General features: G+C 38.6%; 2 protein-coding genes across 40 annotated transcripts in view; both read left to right on the forward strand.

The window, feature by feature from the left end:
* Nucleotides 1–11049, forward strand: part of LOC127859851 (condensin-2 complex subunit G2-like) — a 104020-nt gene extending 92971 nt beyond the window's left edge. For all 39 annotated transcript variants that reach the window (XM_052397387.1, XM_052397396.1, XM_052397398.1 and 36 more), the window contains 5 exons: nucleotides 2750–2893; nucleotides 4348–4439; nucleotides 6077–6180; nucleotides 7055–7157; nucleotides 9160–11049. In XM_052397387.1, coding sequence (XP_052253347.1) covers nucleotides 2750–2893; nucleotides 4348–4439; nucleotides 6077–6180; nucleotides 7055–7157; nucleotides 9160–9229 — 513 coding nt within the window. In that variant the 3' untranslated portion in view covers nucleotides 9230–11049. The remainder of the gene's footprint in view (nucleotides 1–2749; nucleotides 2894–4347; nucleotides 4440–6076; nucleotides 6181–7054; nucleotides 7158–9159) is intronic.
* A 2180-nt stretch (nucleotides 11050–13229) lies between these two features.
* On the forward strand, nucleotides 13230–14712 carry LOC127860340 (techylectin-5A-like). The gene is made up of 2 exons (XM_052398355.1): nucleotides 13230–13680; nucleotides 13902–14712. Exons 1-2 carry the CDS (start codon nucleotides 13336–13338, stop codon nucleotides 14424–14426), a joined length of 870 nt encoding a protein of 289 aa, XP_052254315.1. The 5' UTR covers nucleotides 13230–13335; the 3' UTR covers nucleotides 14427–14712.
* The last annotated feature ends 8310 nt before the right edge of the window (nucleotides 14713–23022 follow it).

The following is a 23022-nucleotide window of genomic DNA, read 5'->3' on the forward strand; positions in this document are numbered from 1 at the left end:
ATGCTCTGGAGTCTATTTCCTTGGACTAGAACCAGTACTTGGTGTCTTTGAAAGAGATCTAAAGAACGATCCCAGGGTGGGGATCGAACCCATTTCCTCCCGGTCGCTAGGCGGACCCCATATCCACTACGCAAAGGCAACCTTACTACGCCATGGCGACCTAATTGGGTTTACAGTTTAAGATGAGAACTTGTTCATATTTATTCATGGTTTGTTTGTGTCTTAGTAAAACAAATTCGCAAAGCCCTCTGCAAGATGAAATGCGGCAAAGCCGCTGGACCGTCAGGTGTGATTGCCGAGATGTTGAAAGCAGCTGGTGAGGAGGGAAAGAAATGCTGAGACAGCTGACTGAGGTCGTTTTCAGCAATGGTGTGATCCCCAAGGACTGGGAGGAGAGCCACATCCTTAACCTTTACAAAGGTAAAGGAGAGGCTCTAGACAGAGGAAATTACCGTGGGTTAAAGCTTACGGACCAGACGATGAAACTGATTGAGCGTGTACTTGACACCCACATACGCGAGATGGTCCATATCGATGGTATGCAGTTTGGTTTTGTTCCTGGTAGAGGTACGACTGATGCAATCTTCATCATACACCAGCAACAGGAAAAATACAATGCAGCAAACAAGCCACTGTATATTGCCTTTGTCGACCTTGAGAAAGCATTTGATAGAGTTCCAAGAAAGGTCCTCTGGTGGGCTCTGAGGAGTCTAGGGGTTGAGGAATGGGCAGTTCGTGTCATACAGGGTATGTACACAGGCGCCAGGTGCCGTGTGCGTGTCAACGGACAATATAGCGAGGAATTTGGAGTCGAAGTAGGGGTGAATCAGGGTTCTATTCTTAGTCACCTGCTTTTCATCCTAGTGCTTGAGGCTCTGTCGAGGGAATTTCGCGCCGGGGTTCCATGGGAGCTCCTCTACGCTGATGATCTTGCTGTGATCGCGGACTCACTGGAGGAGTGTCTCTCCAGATTGAAAGGTTGGAAGGATGGAATGGAAAGCAAGGGGCTGAGGGTCAATATGAAGAAGACAAAGCTCTTGATCACCGGCCCTGGACTGAATCTTCTGCGCGATGCGGGAGCATATCCCTGTGCGGTATGTAGGAGTGGAGTGGGAGTGAACTCGATTGAGTGTACCCAGTGCAAACTGTGGGTGCACAAAAAGTGCAGTGGCATCAAGGGAAGAATCACCAGCAACCCGGACTACGTTTGCCCGAGATGCATGGACCAGGCACGCCCAATTGATGGAAGACCTGTTACCCAGGTGGTCATTGATGGCTCACAGCTTGATGTTGAGGCCAGCTTCTGCTATCTGGGTGACACGCTATGTGCTGGGGGAGGCTGCGAACTTGCCATCATCACCCGATGCTGCATTGCCTGGGTAAAGTTTAAGAAGCTCCTACCAATACTGACGTCGAAGCATGTTTCCCTATAAATCCGTGGCAACGTGTTCAATGCTTGTGTCCGTTCTGCCATGTTACATGGTAGTGAAGCGTGGGCACCATCCACTTCTGATCTACAACGACTTCGTAGAAACGACAGAGCAATGGCACGCTGGATTTGCGGCATCAAACCTGATGACAGAGTCCACACTGACATGCTGTATGGCAAACTAGGGTTACCAGAAGTCACTGCATCATTGAGAGCCAGACGCCTGAGGTGGTATGGGCATGTCGAGCGTGCCACCTCTTGCATCAATTCAATCTCAAAGATGGCCATTCCTGGTGCTAGAGGTAGAGGGAGACCAAGAAAATCGTGGTCTGACTGTATTAAGGCTAGTGCACACCTGTGGCATGGGTGACACTGACCCACAGAACAGAGGAGCGTGGAAATCAGGGTTTAGACGCTATAGCCGCCTGCTGCCTACCCCAACTACTGGGACTAATCCCGCAGCAGATGACAAATAAACTCAGGATCAAGTCAAGTGTGTCGAAAAAAATGTGGCCAGTAAAATTAAGAATGAAATAAGATGACATGAATTTATATTTATTGTGGTAAAACTTAGTTAGTTTCAATGCTGTGCAAGCAAGATACAAATAAATTGGGGGAGGATCTTTTAACATACTTTAGCTGAGGATAAATTTGTGTGTTTTTATGCCCCCTAAGGAGGGCATATAGTGATCGGACCGTCCGTCTGTCTTTCCGTCACACTTTGCGTTTAGGTTTCAAAAAATGCTCATAACTTCCATGTTTCTTGAGATATAACCTTCATACTTGGTATGCATGTGTATATGGACAAGGCCTTTCCATACGCACAAAAATTTCGACACCTGTGACCTTGAAGTTGAACTTAGGGTCCGCGTTTAGGTTTCGAAATGTGTGTTTAGGTTTCGAAAAATGCTCTTAACTTCTATGTCCCTTGAGATATAACCTTCATATTTGGTATGCATGTGAATATGGACAAGCATATCAAAGCATTTATAGGTGGCATATGTCATCCTATGGTGACAGCTCTTGTTTTCAATTCATATGCAACTTAAGAACTCAAGCCTGTCATTGATTGCGTGGGAATTTGTTACTTTTGATGACTCCACTTTAAAAGCTATTTTAGTAGATTTTCATAGTCTGTCCTTTCTTCTGTCGGTAACCGTTTCTTTTGTGTCATTTTTACTAACTCAAAACAGTATTTCTGCCAGAAGGACTGAACTGAATAAACAAATTGGTGATTTGGCAAAGCAAATGTCGGACAAAGGCCTTACAGCTTCTGAAATCTTTGGGACATTTTCAATATATTTATGGATGCTGTTTCAGGTGCTATCAAGTGTCAAGGAGCACATGAGTGAACTTCTCAAGACAGTTTACTCTAGAGTCTCATTGGATGAGACGGTTGCGCATGAAGTGATGTCCACCATCCTGGCCGCTGTGTTTGCGGAAATGGACCACTCCAGTAAACAGGTTCAAATTGCATTTCAATACATGATTTTCATTCTGGGAAAACTGGGCTAAATGCATTTGCGTAAAGTGACGTCCCAGAAATGTGTGCAAAAAAAATGACGTAACATTACAGGATCTATTTAAAAGTTAAGTTTTGGTGAAGCCAAAAATGGAGATAGTGTATTACCAAAATCACATTTTTAGAAGCACTGAGTTTGTTGTTGATTTTATGTACTGATTGCGCTGCCTTCTGAGAAAACTAGGCTTAATAAGTAACATGTCATCCAAGATAAGCCTGTGCAGTTGGCTCAGGCTATTCAGGAATGACACTGTTCCCTTACATGGATTTTTCATTTAAAGGAACTCACTTCTAGACATAAATCCAGTATAGGTGAACATTGCAGTCCTATATTAACCTATGTTGACCGCACAGGCTAATCTGGATGATGCTTTGCGTATATTTTTTAAGCCCAGATGCACAGGCTAATCAAGATGATGCATATTCATTATACCCCCATTACCATTGGTAATGGGGGCTATATAGGAGTCACTTTGTCGGTCTGTCCCGAAATTTCATCCGATCTTCACCAAACTGGGTCACAAGTTGTATCTAGATGATGTATAATATCAAGTTTTAATATGGGTCATGCTGTGTCAAAAACTAGGTCACGGGGTCGCTTAGTGTGTTTTAAACTGAAAGTTTGTCCGAACCATAACTATGTCATTAATCGTTAGATTTAAAAATAACTTGGTACATTTGTTCACCATCATGGGACGGTGTGTCGTGTAAAAAATATTGGTCAACATCTCAATGGTCAAGGTCACACTTGGAGTTCAAAGGTCAAATGCATGTCCGGGCCATAACTTTATCATTTATTGTGAGATTTAAAAATCATTTGGCAAATTTGTTCACCATCATTGGACGGTGTGTCGGGCAAAAGAATTTTGTCGATATCTCCAAGGTCAAGGTCACACTGTGAGTTCAAAGGTCAAAAATAGCCGTAAATGATCTTTCCCGAGCCATAACTGTGTCATTCATTGTGGGATTTTAAAATTACTTGGTACATTTGTTCACAATCATTGGACAATGTGTCATGAGAAAGAATTATGTCGATATCTTCAAGGTCAAGGTCGCACTTGGAGTTCAAAAGTGAAAAATGGCCATAAATGAGCTTGTCCGGGCCATAACTATGTCATTCATTGTGAGATTTTAAAATGACTCTGTACATTAATTTTGTTCACAGTCATTGGACAGCGTGTCATGCGAAAGAATTCAAGAGTTCAAAGGTCAAAATGGCCATAAATAATAATGGCATAATAATTCTTAAAAATCACCATTTAGATTCTTTTGTTTTGTGAAGACAGCATGCAAAATAGTCTGTGTCAATGCAGCATGTGGGGGTATACGTCACGTCTGTGACAAAGCTCTAGTTAAGCCCAGTTTTACCAAAACAAGGCTCAATTTTTGCCCACAGAATGACCTGGAGGAGGAGGCCACTCTCGCCACTCTGCCCCCGATATCAGCCTGGCTCCTGGACATCCTGGCCAGGAAACTGCACCTCTTACAGTGAGTACACGGTGTACTTCGAACCTTGGACTTTTAACATGTACTTGTTAATATAAATATGTATTTACAGCCTAAATAAAAGATTTCTGTCATGGATGATTTTTATACGCCCGTATAAAATACGGGACGTATTATGTGAAACCCCTTGGCGGCGGGCGGAAGGCATCACTTTGTCCGGACTCTAATTCAAATTGTATTCATCCGATCTTCACCAAACTTGGTCAGCAGTTGCATCTAGTTGATATCTAGGCCAAGTTCGAATATGGGTCATGCCGGGTCAAAAACTAGGTCATAGGGTCAATTAGTGCATTTTCAAAGGGGCCACTTTGTCCGGACTCTAATTCAAATTGTATTCATCCGATCTTCACCAAACTTGGTCAGCAGTTGCATCTAGTTGATATATAGGCCAAGTTCGAATATGGGTCATGCCGGGTCAAAAACTAGGTCATAGGGTCAATTAGTGCATTTTCAACGGCGCCACTTTGTCCGGACTCTAATTCAAATTGTATTCATCCGATCTTCACCAAACTTGGTCAGCAGTTGCATCTAGTTGATATCTAGGCCAAGTTCGAATATGGGTCATGCCGGGTCAAAAACTAGGTCATAGGGTCAATAAGTGCATTTTCAAAGGGGCCACTTTGTCCGGACTCTATTTCAAATTGTATTCATCCGATCTTCACCAAACTTGGTCAGCAGTTGCATCTAGTTGATATATAGGCCAAGTTCGAATATGGGTCATGCCGGGTCAAAAACTAGGTCATAGGGTCAATTAGTGCATTTTCAACGGCGCCACTTTGTCCGGACTCTAATTCAAATTGTATTCATCCGATCTTCACCAAACTTGGTCAGTAGTTGCATCTAGTTGATATCTAGGTCAAGTTCGAATATGGGTCATGCCGGGTCAAAAACTAGGTCACAAGGTTACTTAGTGCATTTCAAGCATTTAGCATGGTGTCCGCTCTCGAATTGAAGTAGTTTGCATCTGATCATCACCTAATTTGGTCAGAAGTTGAGTCTAGATGATATGTAGATCAAATTCGAATATGGGTCATGCCGGGTCAAAAACGAGGTCACGATCGGACACATAATGAATTTCAAGCATTTAGCATGGTGCCCGCTCTCTAATTGAAGTAGTTTTCATTTGATCTTCACCAAATTTAGTCAGATGTTACATCTAAATGATATCTAGGTCAAGTTCAAATATGGGTCATGCCGGGTCAATAACTAGGTCTCGAGGTCACTTAGTGCATTTCAAGCATTAAGCATGGTGTCCAAAACCTCCGAACGGGCGTATCTTGTGACAGTTTGGCACTCTTGTTGAATGCTGGAAAAATCCTTGAATTGGTAATTCGTGGATCACTGATTTTCACAACCCAAAAAACATTGACCGTACCTGAGACAAATTACAAATTTAATTTGTGTTAACACTGCCAAAACCCAACCAATAGTTTACTTTAATGCTTAAACAATACCCTGATCTATCAGTAAAAAGTTAATTTAAAGCAACGACAATATAACAAACATAAACATTAAAATAACTTTTGTATTTTTTTTTACAGATTTGTGAATATGTTTGTACGTATGTACAATAAATTCAACAATTTTGAACTATATTTACATACCGATACATTTTTCAGGGAATTCACACAAGAGTTGAAAGCAATTTGTGACACGGGAATAGTAACAGACATGTACAAAACTGATGCCATTCTTCATCTAGTTTTGGCTGTAGCGCATGAAAGTATGTACTACAAAAATTACAAAAGCTCATGAAGATATATATTATCATAGTTTTCAGTAGATCTTGAACAATAGGAATCAAATAGCCAGCATAAACATCTGCGGGTTAATTGACAAAGCCTGTATTAACAGTTCAAATGTTGTCACAGGAACTGTGTTCATAAATGTTGAATATTTTTATTTGCCGTTTGCTTGCATCAAAAAGCAGGATTCTATGTAAGTTGAAGCTTTCATTACCAGTAAAATACACCTTTATGCGAGCCTCGCCGAGGGAAAACAGGCCTTAATGCATGTGGGTAAAATGTTGTCCCAGATTAGCCTCTGCGTCTGCCGTGCCCTTTTAGGGAATTTTCATTTTATGAAAGTCTCAGTTAGACAAATATCAAGTCAAGGCAGAGAGTGGCATCGCTGATAAGCCTGTGTGGACAGTCTAACCTGGGTTGACACTACGCTCGTGCATTAAGCCCAGTTTTCCCAGGCTGAGGCTCCAGTAATGAAAGAAGTCACATTTCTCAGAGCTGATGCATAAAGATATGCATGGTAGCTTGTTATCCCCCGCCATGGGCGGAGAGATTTTGTTTTGGCATTGTCCGTCCATCTTTCCGTCTGTCCAGAGCCATGTCTTGGAAGTGCTTTGGCGGATTTCATTGAAAATTGGTATGTGTATATATATGGATAAGAGAATGATGCACGCCAAATGGCATTGTACACCATCTGTTAATAACGGAGTTATGGCCATTTGTATCTTGAAAAAATGCTTTTTTGAGTGTCAAATATAACACTTTTGTGTCCAGAAGCATATTGGCGGGGGATATCAATTCAACGAATTTGCTTGTTGCTTTCTCAGAGTGATGCTCTGACATCTAATTTTTCAGGAAAGATTGATTCAGCTGGCCTGAGGGGAATCTTAGATCATATAGACAGGCAGATGCCCAGACTGCTGGCTGAAATGTCGGAGGAAGAGACGGAGGATATTAAGTAATTAGAAATAATTGAGTAGGCTTTGGGAAAACGATGCTTAATGCATGTGAATAAAGTGTCCTCCCAGATAATCCTACCAGTCCGCACTGACTTATCAGGGACAACACTTTTCCTATTTTATAAATAAATGTTTATGTAAGAATTCTCTTCTAAACGAAAATATAGCCCTTATCTTGGAGGAAACTCTAAGACTCTATGCACATGCATTAAGCCTGACTTTTGCAGAGCACTGCTATTTTTAGCTCACCTGTCACGAAGTGACATGTTGAGCTTATGTGACCGTGTGATGTCCGTTGTGTGTGCGTGTGTCCGTCAACAATTTGTTTGTGTAGACAGTAGAGGTCACAGTTTTCATCCAATCTTTATGAAATTTTGTCAAAATGTTTATCTTGATGAAATCTGGGTTGGGTTGTATGTAGGTCATCTGGGGTCAAAGTCTAGGTCACTAGGTCAAATAATAGAAAAACCTTGTGTAGACAATAGAGGTCACAGTTTTCATCAGATGTTTATGAAATTTGGTGTGAATGTTTATCTTAATAATATCTGATTTTGGATCGTATATGGGTCATCTGGGGTCAAAAATTACGTCACCGGGCTAATTCTAGTAAAACCTTGTGTAGATGAAAGAGGTCACAGTTTTCATCATGTCTTAATAAAATTTTGTCAGAATGTATTGATTAATGAAATCTGGCTTGGGATTGTATATGGGTCTGATAGAATTTAAGTTGATGTAGCAAGGTTAGTTGGTGAGCGATTCAGGGCCATCATGGCCCTCTTGTTTCATTATTATAACTATTGTTTTGCAAAAGTATCAATTTTTGAATGTTTTAAAATCTTAGTTAGATCTCTCTTTTGTTTACCAATGTTGATTGATTAACAAGCTGGAGAACTGGAATATGTAGGACATTTAAGCCTTACACTTGTGAACACTCATGTGTTCCCATACCTATTTTAAACTTAGATTTGCTTGTGCATTTCCTTCTGAACAGTAAAACTGTTTTTATAATGAAATCTAAATTATCTTTCTCTTCTGTTTTTGGATCGACTTAATTTTCTGGCAGACAAATTGATCAAACTAAAGAGCCATGATGGCGCTTAAGTTCTCATTTGAGTTCAAGGTACAATTGCACAAAAATTACCTAGTGACATAGTTTTTTCTACCGCACTTGACCCAGGTTCAAACTAGGCCTTGATTTTTTGTCAAGATAAACATTCATACCATGTTTGATTAAGATTGCGGCAAAACTGTTGCCTCTAGAGTTATAATTTGTTTTTTATGCACCGGATCGAATGATCGGGGGCATATTGTTTTTGGCCTGTCTGTCTGTCATTGTCTGTCTGTCATTGCATGTGTCACAAACTTTAATCTTGGACATAACTTTTGCAATATTGAAGATAGCAACTTGATATTTGGCATGCATGTGTATCTCATGGAGCTGCACATTTTGAGTAGTGAAAGGTCCTTCCTTCAAGATCAAATATATGGCTTCAAAGCGGCGCAGTAGGGGTCATTGTGTTTCAAAAACACAGCTCTTGTTGTGCATAAGATTTGACCTGGTGATGTAATTTTGTGACACAATTAACCCAAATATAATGGGGGCTATATAGGAGTTACTTTGTCTGTCGGTCTGTCCCAAAATTTTCATCCGATCTTCACCAAACTTGGTCAGCAGTTGTATCTAGATGATATCTAGGTTAAGTTTGAATATGGGTCATGCTGGGTCACGGGGTCACTTAGTGCGTTTTAAACCGAAAGTTTGTCCGGACCATAACTATGTCATTTATCTTTAGATTCTTAAAAAATCGCCATAAATTAGCTTCTCTTGTTTTGTGAAGACAGCATGCAAAATATTCTGTGTCAATGCAGCATGAGGGTGTATACATCATGTTTGTGACAAAGCTCTAGTTTTATCACTTATGATTAAGGACATTTTTTACCATGTCTAAGCTTCTTAAAATAGAACAACATTTTATGCCACATTTATGTTTATTGTTGCAGATCGCTTATTGGGGTAGTGAAGGAAAAGCTGAAGAAATGTGAAAGTGCTCTGGGACTGGCTTCTTCATAAATGTCCAGTCTGATGAAATATTGTGTAGTCAGTTTAGCAGCATTCTGGAAAAACTTAGCTTAAGGCATATGCATTGAGTGTCCTCCCAGATTGGCATGTGCAGTCCTTGCAGACTTAACAGGGTTGAAAATTAGTTTTTAGTGAGCCTGTGGCAACTGCAAAGGGTAAACTGGGGCACATTTGTTTCGCATTAAGACTAGTTTTGCCAGAATGCGACTCTTAAAACAATAAGTACTGCCGGACAAAATTATTCTGTATTTGTTAATTGTCATTTGATCTGTTATTTTTGATGTGTGAATTACCAAAAAAAACAAACAATGATAGACAGTGCATTACTACAACTTAATTTCATAGTTGTAGTAATGCACTGTCTATCATTGTTTTTTTTTACCTACAGGTAAAAGGTAATGTTCCAGTTACTAAAAATAGAACAAGACTTTAAACTATATTAAATTAAAGGGTCCATCCTGCGGCAAAATTGTTCATGCATTTTTTGAAAAATAATTAATATACTTGGATAAATTCATCCTTATAAAGGGCAATGTCAAACTTATGCACGCACCTTTTTAGCTCAACTGAACGCAATGTGCTCATGGTTAGCTTTTGTGTTTGCCTTTTATACATTTGCGTTGTCAATATTTACCTATTGAACACTCTAGAGACCACATTTATTGTCAAAACTTTATGAAACTTGGTCAGAACATTTGTCCCAATGATATCTTGGAAGAGTCTGAAACTGAGGTCAAAAACTTAATCATAAGGTCAAATTCAAGAAAAAGCTTCTTTACACTCTAGAAGACTCATTTATTGTCGAATCTTCACAAAACTTGGTCAGAACATTTGTTCTTATGGTGTCTCGGTTGACTTCGAACATGTTTCCTGTTCAATGGCAGTTTTGCTTCTTTGTCTCTAGTGAAACCTTGTTTTAAAACAGTCTTTAAGTCACATTTTTTGGCAAATCTTCATGAAACGTGGTCAGAACATTTGTTCTAATTATAGCCAGATGGAGTTCGCAAACGGTTGTTGTTCGTCCAAAAACAGTCGCGGGGGGGGGGGGGGGGGGGGGGGGATTTTTCTAATATGGCTATTGTGAAACCTTGTTAACGCTCTATTGGTCACATTTATTGTCCAATCTTCATAAAACTTGGTCAGACCATTTGTTTCAATACAAAATCAGCTGTTTTTGAAATTTGGTCATATTAGGCCAAAAACTAGGTCAAATATTTAAAAAGCGTGGTAACATTTTAGAAGTCAATTCTTCTTGAAAATTGGTCAAAACATTTCTTCAAATGAAATCTCAGCAGAGTTTGAAAATGACAATGTGCCTAGAAATTTATTGTTTAAGTTTCGTAATTATTCTTAGCTCCACCTTTTCAAAATAGTTTAGTTTCTTTTGGTCTCAGGTGAGCGCCATATGACCCATGGCCCTCCCTTTTCAACAAGGTTAAAGGTCAGTTTGCTGTTTCTAAAAATATAACAAGACTATCAATTGTAAAAACTCAAAAATGTACATACATAAGATATAATCATGAAACTGGGTATACACATTAACAATAATGTGATGGTAATATGCACTGCCTTTTTTCTAAAGTGTGGTGAATGTTGAAAACTAATCGTGATATTGCTGTGCTGAATGGAATTTGGATTTCCTTACAAAACGATAAAATGTGCAGAAAATGTGCAATGTGAAGGTACCATACATGTGTATTTTTGTATATTTTCGCCCGACAATAGGGGACTCCTGTATTGCATGCGATACTGTCAAAGCCTTGTTATTTATGTATGTGGTTTATTGAATAAAAAACAAAATATTTACACAATTTTTGTTTGTCAATTCCTAGAATGTTAACTATGCATAATATGATTCAGTATACAGTGGATGCCTTGATTGTCAATAATGAATTCAAGTATAATAAGGCAGCAATAATCAATTCAACGACGAAATCAAGTTGTTTAAAATGTGAACCCATAGTTAAATCAACCATGGTTGAAGTTCGGAGACAAATGTCTCCAAGGAATCGTACCCAGGATTATCTCATCTATGTGCGTTTGAAAAGTATTAATGGTTATCATTAATCAAATGAACACCATATGCAGATGGGCAGACACAGTGTTAAATTAGACAAATCCTCTTTATTTCTCCATTTCCATCCTGGCCACTGAGTTATGAAGTTAGTCAGATTCTTAAGACAGCGTACTTAATTCAACGAATTTTCTGTGTTCATATTAAAAATCATCCAATCATTTATCTGTAAAATACAGTGCCCGTTTAACTTTAAAATGTAAGATAGTATGTTTATTACCAATAAAAAGATTCACGAAACTAACCTCTGCAGTCTGCGTTTTTTGAGACTCCAGTTTTTTGGACACAGGTTTTCTTTATTTATTTATAACTTATTTTCGGACACTTGTATTTTTATCACAAATCCGAACTCTTAATAGCACAGTACAGTCGTAGTTGTGTCGCCTGCGCAGAACATCGGAACTAATGAGAGACGCCACAAACTGCAAGTCAGTTTTCGAAAACGAGGGGTCGAAAAACTGGGGTTTACACCATCCATCCATTGGCGAACATCTCTGTTCATGTTTAAAACATCGTAAGTTAAGAGAGACGCCACAAACTGCAAGTTAGTATTCGAAAACGGGGATCGAAAATCTGGGGTTTACATAATTCATCCATTGGCGAACATCTCTGTTAATGTTAAAACATTATTTTATACTTTTATTTTAAATCAATTATGATATCGATTAAAGCACTAAAACCTCTTACAAAATAGTTCAAGAAGTGATGAATTGATTCAATGAAAATCAATTTAAAATACATGTCATTCCAAGACTGGTTGCATGTGCTGTATCGTTTCATCGGTTTCTTCTATAAAAACATCGTGCGCACTATGTACTGGGCGACATGGCCACGGACGGCGGGGGCTGGGCGGTCCATCAGAGGCGAGTGTCCGACACGGACTTCTTCAAGACCTGGTCAGAGTATTAGAGCGGCTTTGGAGATCCGCAGAACTTCTGGCTCGGAAATGAGAACATCTGGGTGCTGACAAGTACAGGAAACTTCGCACTTATAAAAGATCTTACGGCGCCTGATGGACAAAAGGCTTGCTCTAAATATCGCTACTTCGAATCAAAAACTCGCAGTTTCGCCTTTATCCGAGTAAGAGCGGCATGTTTAAGGGGTGCCGGTCATGTATTCTCAAAAAAGGATTTGGATGCTTCCAGCGCCGGATGTCCACGCCTATATCTCGGAGCATTGTGGTGCAGTAGCTGGCATGACTCGAATCTTAACGGTCTCTAAAGTAGCAAAACGAACACAAGAATGATCTGGTCAACATGATTTAAATCTATCTATGACAAGAACGAAAATAAAGATCAAACGCTGAACACCTCAAAGAAGCTGCAAGATAGCGTTCAAGGGCCTCTGGCGTAGCAACACAACATAATTAAAAATGATAAATAAGTTTAACTAGAGAGGATATAAAATATTTTGAAATCAGCTCTTAGTGTTTTGTGACCAATAATGGTTATTTACTAGTATATCAATTACATTGCGCCTTGCAGTAAATGTGAGATATTATACTTTTTATTGATGTGCCGTTGCGTTCATTTGCGTACATTGAAAAGAAGCGGTAAGGCCGTAAATGCTTATTGCATGCGATGTTCCAAGAAAGAAACGATGAATGGCCGTAGGTTCATCGCACGTTACCCCCCAAGATTGCTTTTTATACATTCGCGTATGTCTCAGTTTGTTGCGGTAACATTGCAATCGAAAGCACCTGAAGATCGACACACATTTCTACAAAAATATCGACGCATGCAAGCCGAAATCCTGTTGTCACCTATGCTTTATGATAGAGTATATACAACCGACTAGCTGTTTACTAAATCTAATACACCAAAGACGGCAAAGGCATAAATTATGAATGGCATCTTTATCAGCATGTCTGTGCTTACATGCTCTTCCGGCTTTACTTAGATTTATTGCAGCATCGCGAGTAAGCGAAGTATGCAGCGACACCAAGTGCTCACGTTATTTCCGATATCTGGTCAAATTTATAAAATCTTATTGGGAAATCAGCTCACAGACACATTAGTTAATAATGTATACGGCTAAAAATGTAGACATATTTCGCTATGTTGCTTTGTTCTTGGTTGTTATTGTTCACGCAGAACAATGTCACAGGTCTTTATCCGTAGTGAAAGGATGTAACGGAAGTAGAAATTGCACTACCGGTTGGAAGCATCTTCTCCGCTCGGATCAGCTGGCACAGACGCTTGCAGGTGTCAGTCCGTTTCTTTCGGAAGAGTACAATCGCAGGTGTAACGCATGCGCAGAGCAACGGAACTTGAGTGCCACGCCAAGAGACTGCAGGGAAGTGTACCACAACGGTGATCGGACGACTGGGGTCTACACAATCTATCCTATGGCAATTAAGGCTTCACAGGTGAGTAACAGGTTGCTGTACACTTTAATTTTTAAAGAAACAGTCTTTAAATTTCTTGCGAAATTGTTAAAATAAATGTATGTTTACTATAACTTGTATCTAATAACATATACAAATTATTAAACGCAAAATTCAAGTTTATCGGCATAACAACTGGCATATGTTATTAGTTTGTTTTTCATGATTCTTATTGTCTTATTAAAACAAAATCTGTTTGACAGGTTGTGTGCGACATGGCCACGGATGGCGGGGGCTGGACGGTCCTACAGAGGCGAGTGTCAGACACAGACTTCTACAAGACCTGGTCAGAGTACCAGAGCGGCTTTGGAGATCCGCAAAACTTCTGGCTCGGAAATGAGAACATCTGGGCGCTGACAAGTACCAGAAACTACTCACTTAGAATAGATCTTACGGCGCCTGATGGACAGACGGCTTACGCTCGATATAGCTCGTTTAAAATCGAAAACTTCCAGTCTAGGTATCGACTTCACATTTCCGGTTACAGCGGCACGGCTGGAGATAGTTTAGGTGGTCTTCGTCACAACGGTTACGTGTTCTCCACCAAGGACATGGATTCCACGGCCGGATGTCCGGCCCTGTACCGCGGAGGTTGGTGGTACGACACCTGCCATTCGTCCAATCTCAACGGCGTCTATAATAACACCACTTACGGCATGGGGCTGAACTGGTTCTCATGGAAGGGCTATCACGTATCCATGGTGAGAACGGAAATGAAAATAAAATGACGAACTCTTCAGAAGATTAAACGTACGTTTAAAGAACTACTTTAGTCGTCTAAAGTATAGAATATTCTATTGGTATCTATCGAGTATTCATCTCATTCTGTCTGGACTACATGACTTATATTCATTCTAAAATAGTCCGTCTGTTTTGTTTGCTTATTTGAATGCGGGATCACGAAAGTAATAGATATTTGCTTCATGCGGACTCCTTTTATACGCGAAGATTGAACCTGTCACGCAGATAATTATATAACATGTATTATGTTTCCATTATAGAGTATGTGTTATTCTTGCGTTGTTACGTGGAATGCAAATGTTTCCGTGGCGAAAATCTTGAGTACAGTATTGGATAACTAAAATGGGAAAATTCGTGGTCGTAAGATAGTATTTTGTGTAACTTATAATCTACACTGACGATATAACTCGTTCAAAAGAAATTTTGCATATTTTCCTATTTTATAACGCAACATTTCAAAACTACGGTATTGTTTGTTTGATAAATATATAACGTGTAATGCCAGCTAATGTAGAATACATGTTAATCCCAAATATTGGAAAATTTCAAAAGAAGTGCACGATTGCAGTCCAAACACGACTGTTTACATAAGTGAACATCTCTAAACGCACTTCAGTCAGTGGTGCATTTTAATCTATTGTCTAGCGCATATATAGTATGTGGTCAAAAAATATTTGAAACGTGTTTAAGTGAGTGAGCAACTCGTATGTGTTCTTTTTTTGAATGATTAAGTGCAGATTCTAACATAGGGATGAAATAAGCGAACATAACCATGTACCCTGCAACAAATTGTTAACATTACCAAACAAAATTTAAGTTCAATGTGCTACTTGTCTGTGCTTGAAAGTACTGCTAGATAACCAATGATTTACAGGGTCGCAATTTATAGCTTCGGTATTATAAAGGTGCTTTTGCATTGATATGTTTTTAAATACACAACAACACACGATAACCGACATTCAAATCATGAACAGAAACCTGAACTAATTTGAGTAAGCAGACAGCAAAATGCAGATGAAAAAAACAACAACAACAACAGAAAGTAGCCAAACATCATACAGGTGTGTGCATTGGTGCTTGATCTACGAATTCATACCCACATGGTTAGACGCTAAACAAACAAACAATAATAATAATAATAAACATTGTTGTAATAACTCTACGATGCTTCAAATGAAATTTAAGTAAGAGGTATGCGTTCGTTATATAGCGGTCTGCGCACATACAGATGTCCATGGTCTCATTGTTTGCGTCGCTTGCTAGATGCCATGTCTAATTATCTTTAGTAACTGACTGAAAGCGATGGCGAACAATGCACATGATTCTTTAGTAGCACTATAAGATTATTATATAATTATTAGTTATGCGTAATTTTCCGAAATTCTAGTGTGAAGGCGTATGATTGAGGCTTTTTTCGAAATAGCAGTGAAGCCAAATTTTTCATATTCGCGAATATCCAGTAAAATGTCGATAGAAACTCCCACACAAAGGCCCAAAAGAATAAATATAATTTTCGAATATGTTAAATTTCCTTAACTGAGCATAACAAAAAATTGTTCGCCTTGTATTCAGCAAGTGTCAACAGAAGAAGTGAAAAGAAACTATTTTGTGTATTTTAAGTTTTTAACGCAATGAATGTGCACGGTTTGGAAATCCCCATTATTCTGTTTGAATTTATCGGTTCATAACTTTTTTAGTATACTAAGACTAGTTCACTCTGAAAATTAGTGAAATTGTTCACACAGAAGTCATTTTATACATTGTTTGAGGTCACAAAATGTTTAAGAAAATGAAGTTACCATTTATGTTTTATAAGAATAATACTTTAATTGACCATCATTACGTGGTGTGTAATGGCGGGATCTTCTAAGAAACGTATTAAATGTAAAACTACATAAACAAGATAGTGAACATCAGATATGAAACAAGTCAATATGCGACATATTAACAGATAATATATCGATTAAGCACATTAATCGCGAGCGAAACAAGTGGCTGATCCAAGTTTTAATTAATACATGGAGTGCATATGTTTGGTTTGGAATGTTCGGCAATCATTCGGGCACTTCGAAGTTGACTAGGCATATTCAGAAAGTATTCTGCAATGCTTCTTTATGTTTAATCCGTCCTGAGGAGATCCTGCATTGTGTGGACCGACAACAGACAGATATACGAAGATGACGAGATCTCCAGCGGAGAGATCTACGAATATGACGACATCGACAGCAGAGCGATCTACGAAGATAACGAAGATAACAGGACCGACAGGAGAGAGATCTACGAAGATGACAACATCTACAACAGAGAGGTCTACGAATATGACAAGATCGACAGCAGAGAGATCTACGAATGTAACGGGATCGAAAACATATAGATCAACGAAGATAACGGGATCGACAGCAGAAAGATTTACGAAAATGACGTGATCGACAGCAGAGAGATCTACGAAGATGACGGGAAGACAGATCGACAGCAGAGAGATCTACGAAGATGATAACATCGAAAGCAGAGAGATCTACAAAGATGACGAGATCGACAGCAAAGAGATTTACGAAGATAATGCGATCAACAGCATAGAGATCTACGCAGATAACGAGATCGAGACAGAAAGATCTACGAAATTAATGAGATCGACAGCAGAGAGATCAACGAATATGACGAGATCGACAGCAGAAAGATCATCGATGATCACGACATTGACAACATAAAGATCTACGAAGATGAGAGCGACAGAACAGAGATCTACGAAGATAACGAGATCGACAGCAGAGAGATCTACAAAGATGACGAGATCGACAGCTGAAAGATCTACGAAGATAATGAGATCGACAGCAGAGTGATCTACGAAATTAATGAGATCGACAGCAGAGAGATCAACGAAGATGATGAGATCGACAGCAGAAAGATCGCCGATGATCACGACATTGACAACAGAGAGATCTACGAAGATGAGAGCGACAGAACAGAGATCTACGAAGATAACGAGATCGACAGCAGAGAGATCTACGAAGATGACGAGATCGACAGCATAAAGATCTACGAAGATGACGAGATTGACAACAGAAATTTCTGCGAAGATGACGAGATCAGCAACAGAGAGATCTTCGAAGATGACGTGATCGACAGCAGAGAGATACACGAAGTTAACGAGATCGACAGCAGAGAGATCTACGAAGATGAAGAGGTTAACAAACGGGGAGGTCTGCGAAGATGGCGAGATCGACAGCAGAAAGATCACGAGATTGACAACAGAAAGATCTGCGAATATGACGATATCGACAGCACAGAGATCTAAGAAGATAAAGTGATCGGTAGCAGAGAGATAACGAAGATGACGAGATCGACAGCAAGGAGATCTATATACAAAACGCGTGGAAGAGTTCTGCCAAAATTGATTTTTCCTGACATTGGTTCTTGCTGACAATAGTTCAAATGCTAATTTTGACACAGGCGGAGATTGGTTTCTACATGTGTGTTTAAAACCAGAACTTTTGTTCATACGTTCTTTTTAAAAGCCGGACAATGGTTCTTACGTTAGTTTGACGGCCCGGCATCGGTTCATACAATCAGATGCTAGACTTAACAACAAAGATGACGCTGATCAAAGGCTATCAACATGTCTTTTGCCAAATAATTCAATTTACCTAACTTTTTAACAGTTAGATGATTCCCGATGAGCTGACACGTGTATTTTTATTCGCTTATTGACTAATTATCTAATTAAAAGTCCGTCCCGAAATTCATTACTTTGGAAGTGGACTTCTTTAACCAACCTATGTTCCTTAGGAAGTAGTGTGCGGGGCAGAAATAAATTAGGAACAAATGTCCGGGATGGTAATCAAATGTATGATCCAGTGCAAAAACGTAAGAACTATTTACCGCTTTGTCAAAATAACGTGGGAACAAAAGTCTAGCTGTCTTTGTCAAAATTATCATATGATCAATTGTCCGTATGAACCAATCTCCGGGAATCGTTCCATGTTCATAGGAAGTTAAACATATTGTGTAATGAAAGATGCCGAAGCACTGCAGCAGTCGTCGATTGTCAACAGCAAGAGATTAAATTCCTGAGCTATTAAAGAGCGACATCGGAAGTTACGCCATTTGTTTTATACCGATAAGTTTTTCGTAGTGACTCATCCGAGATTAATTGAACACCTTTTATGACCAAAGTCAGGGGTAATCTTACATTACGATAAACGAATACTATTCTGGTTAAAGACGCATTAATTAAACGAAGGAGAAAAGCCAATGGTTTAATCGGTTAGCGTCATTTTTCAATGAACGGTAAAGCTCAACACGACATGAATTCTTAAATTTTTAGGGTGAATATAATGTTAAAAAAATTAATATGTGATTTACATGATTTTTTAATATCCCTTGTTGACTTATAAAATATTGCTCGTTTCTTTAAAAAATGGGACTTTAACATGCTTTTCTCAATCGGTTTTGGTGAAATCGAATATATTGTCGTTACCATATACATCTGTGAAGGCCTATATGTCAAAGATTATTGCAAGTAAGCTTTTTTCAAACACTTTTCAAATTCGATGCGAATCCCATCTTAACGAGCAAGTAATTTACTCACGTGTGTATTAAATTATGAAATGTGTACGTGAAGTTATTCATGTATACACTCACCATCAATATACATGTATATTTTATTACTTAAGAAATCTAATCATTTTGATAGAATCGGGTGCGTACGCTCTCATTTCTCTGCCTTCCAAAAATGTAGTAACTGGCAATTGAATGGGAGACTTACATATAAACGCTTCCAGCTTAACATAAAGTTCCATCGACCTGCGCTTGTTTCCTTACCGGAGCGTGTGGTGCTCTTTTTTTTTTTACAAATGTGCGATGCCTGCATTAGCATTTATGTTTTGTTCGGGGAAAACTGGGCTGAATAAAAAAAAATTAAGCTTCGCCCAGATTAGCAGACGACACGTTCCACCCAAACTGGATTTTCGCTAAGAGGAGACTTCTTTTAAACGAAATGATACCATTAAAGCGGAAATTGTCGTCCCTGATTAGCCTGTGCGGACTGCTCAGGCTAATATGGTATGTCTCTTAACGTACATACATAAAGCGCAGCTTTCCAAGGAAGAGGCGCGTATCATAAAGCCAAAGACAAGTCTTACTGCACGAGTTACTCATACGGGCTGGAAACTGCGGTTGAAGGATAAATTCAAAAATTTACCCCAACTGCGTAAGGCTGCGTCTCAATAATTGAAAAAAAAAAGAATCCGTTTATGTATGAATTAAAGCCTTTGAAAGGTACAATCTGCGATTATTGTATCAAGCGTTGTAATAAAACTTAAATTATGATTTGAGCATTTTAGTTTGGTTAGTTCCAATCATTTGGTAGATTTGTGTGCTGTTTAAACTTTTATGTTGGAATCTTCAAGAAGTACTAGTAACCATGCATGATATGCTTTAAAGGTAAAGCAGGTGCATCTGAGAAGGGGCCACAGACACACTTGTAGAGGCTACACTAGTTTACGGAGAAAAAACTATATTTTCGAAAATATTTGTTTGCTGTAAAGACAAAAGGCCAGCGGCTGCAATTAAACTGGAACCGGGGCTACAAAATCACGATCAATAAACCAGTACACGAAGTGTCACGTTACTTTGGATACAGTATCACGCAGCCTTAAAGAATAGGCGGACTATTGCTGTCAGTCTAATTGAAGAACGAGAGTAACGAAAACGGCCTGTACAACCCTCTGTCTTTTAATGTAATTGCTTAAATACTGCTTTATTATTTAATCAAAACTATATTGAATTGGATGTTCCAAACCTCGAACTTTTAAATTTCTTAAAAGATAAGTGGGCCACACAAATCTGTATTATCTGATACTAGTACATATCATTGATTCAACTATGATCAACCTGCAGACATGTTGTACTGCTTGATATCACACAAATCTGTATTATCTGATACTAGTACATATCATTGATTCAACTATGATCAACCTGAAGACATGTTGTACTGCTTGATATCACACAAATCTGTATTATCTGATACTAGTACATATCATTGATTCAACTATGATCAACCTGCAGACATGTTGTACTGCTTGATATCACACAAATCTGTATTATCTGATACTAGTACATATCATTGATTCAACTATGATCAACCTGAAGACATGTTGTACTGCTTGATATCACACAAATCTGTATTATCTGATACTAGTACATATCATTGATTCAACTATGATCAACCTGAAGACATGTTGTACTACTTGATATCACACAAATCTGTATTATCTGATACTAGTACATATCATTGATTCAACTATGATCAACCTGAAGACATGTTGTACTGCTTGATATCACACAAATCTGTATTATCTGATACTAGTACATATCATTGATTCAACTATGATCAACCTGAAGACATGTTGTACTGCTTGATATTGTCACCACAGATGTCTCCATCTGATATCAGCCACAATATGTTCGTTGGCGGACTACTTTTCGTAGAGAAAAAATCATAAAAAGCCGTGTATTATATCGCCATTAAAAAATCTTCCGGTTGTTATACGCCTTTCGCACATACAATCAGCCCTAGAATGTTCAAGAACTATGTACGGGCCTGTAAACAGTTTCTTTGGTTGTTACCATCGCAATAACTAACTTCTTGCTCTGCAATATTTGTGTGACTTATTTCCAGGTTTGAAATTCACATCCTTGTGCATAGCAAAACGTTTAACAGTTAATTCTCAAGAAAAATAGCTGCATTTGTCTGGACGAAAAACACGTGCACAGAACGGCGTGGAAAACAATATGATATGGACTTTTTAAAATAGCATTTAGCCCGCGTATAATGTATCATTTTAAGAATGCAGGTTCAACAGACATACCGCTATTTTTAATCAAGGGGAATGCCGTAACAAATACACAAATTTTAACGTGTGCAACCTATGCACCATGTCCTTCCTGAAATACAGATTTGAAATACCGGTATCCTGTATATTCCTCTTTTAAAATGCATTTATTTTATAATATTTGTATTCTTCAAACTATATAAGCAGCAAATAAACTACTAAAGACAGTTTTACTTAATCGTCGTTTGAAATGTCGTGCCTTAAACAGGGGCATTTTATATAGATCTACTCTGCGATTTTGGGCAACACTTGTATTTTATTGTGACTAGTTTCAGGCCCGTAGCCAGAGTTTTACTAGAGTTGCGACACCTTAACGGTTTCGCGGGATGGAATGAGTGGTGAGATCAAATCAAATTGAAAACCGATTATTTATAAAAAAAAATGGGTTCGAGAAACATTTGGGTATGAAAAAAATGGGTACGAAAAAAAATTTGGGTACGAAAAAATTTGGCTATGGAAAAAATAAGTACGAAAAAAAAATTGAGTTTGAAAAAAATGGGTACGAAAAATATTTGGGTACAAAAAAATGTGGGTACGAAAAAAATTTGGGTACGAAAAAAATATTGGGTACGAAAAAAAATGGGTACGAAAAACACGGGTACGAACAAAAAATTGGGTACAAAAAATGTGGGTATGAAAAACATTATGGTACGAATAAAATGGGTACGAAAAAAAATTGGTTACGAAAAAATTTGGGTACGAAAAAAATGTGAATACGAAAAAAATGGGTACGAAAAAATTTGGGTACGAAAAAATGGGCACGATTTTTTTTGGACGAACAAATTTGGGTACGAAACACATTTGGGTACGAAAAAAATGGTTACGAAAAAAATTGGGTACGACAAAATTTGGGTACGAAAAAAATGGGTAAGACAAAAAATCGGGTACGAAAAATATATGGGTCCGAAATATTTTGGTTACGAAAAATAATTATCTAAAATCAAATTGAATTGTCTTGCGCGTGAATTGTCTCCTGGGGGTGAATTGTCTTGGGGTTGCTATTAACGCTACATGTACTTCCGGCCAAGTCACATGTTCAAAGCGATTGCGCAATAAAAAACACCACTTTTTCGTCATTTTATCAAAAACTGGATTTTCCCAGACATGACTAATACGCCAACAGGTAGATCACATTCTGATCCATATAGATGTCAAATTTCAGCAAACGTATTGGACCAGTTTGCTAGAGGATCAAATCGCAGTGAGACGCCGGAGCTTAACGAAATTTAGTCGCCATTATCATTCGTTCAATCAAAGACCTATAGATATAGATAAAGATTGTTATCTATAGGTCTTTGGTTCAATTGAACGTCATCAAATGATGGCGTCAATATATAAATCATTCCATAAAAAGGGGGTGCGAATTTTCCCTTCAACGATTGTTATTGAGCAACGAAGTGGCGAAGCGGTAGGTGGGGAAAGGGTTGTCCCCTTCCTGCAATCGGGGGTTTGGACGTCCTCCCTCTAGAAAATGTTGAAAATGAAAAGTAAAATCCTGCATTTTGGTGGTTTTTTATCTGAATTCAGAGACTGAAGTTATAGAGCATTTTTATATGAAAATTCACATGCATTGACTATAGCCTAGTGACTGATCGACATGAATATAATATACCACTGCCGTTTTTCAATAACCACCTTTTTTTATCAGTCACGGAAATACATTATTTTATACCCGAAGCTAGTATACGCG

The sequence above is a fragment of the Dreissena polymorpha genome, chromosome 15 (genome assembly GCF_020536995.1).
Source record: "Dreissena polymorpha isolate Duluth1 chromosome 15, UMN_Dpol_1.0, whole genome shotgun sequence".
In the NCBI taxonomy this organism is placed as follows: domain Eukaryota; kingdom Metazoa; phylum Mollusca; class Bivalvia; order Myida; family Dreissenidae; genus Dreissena; species Dreissena polymorpha.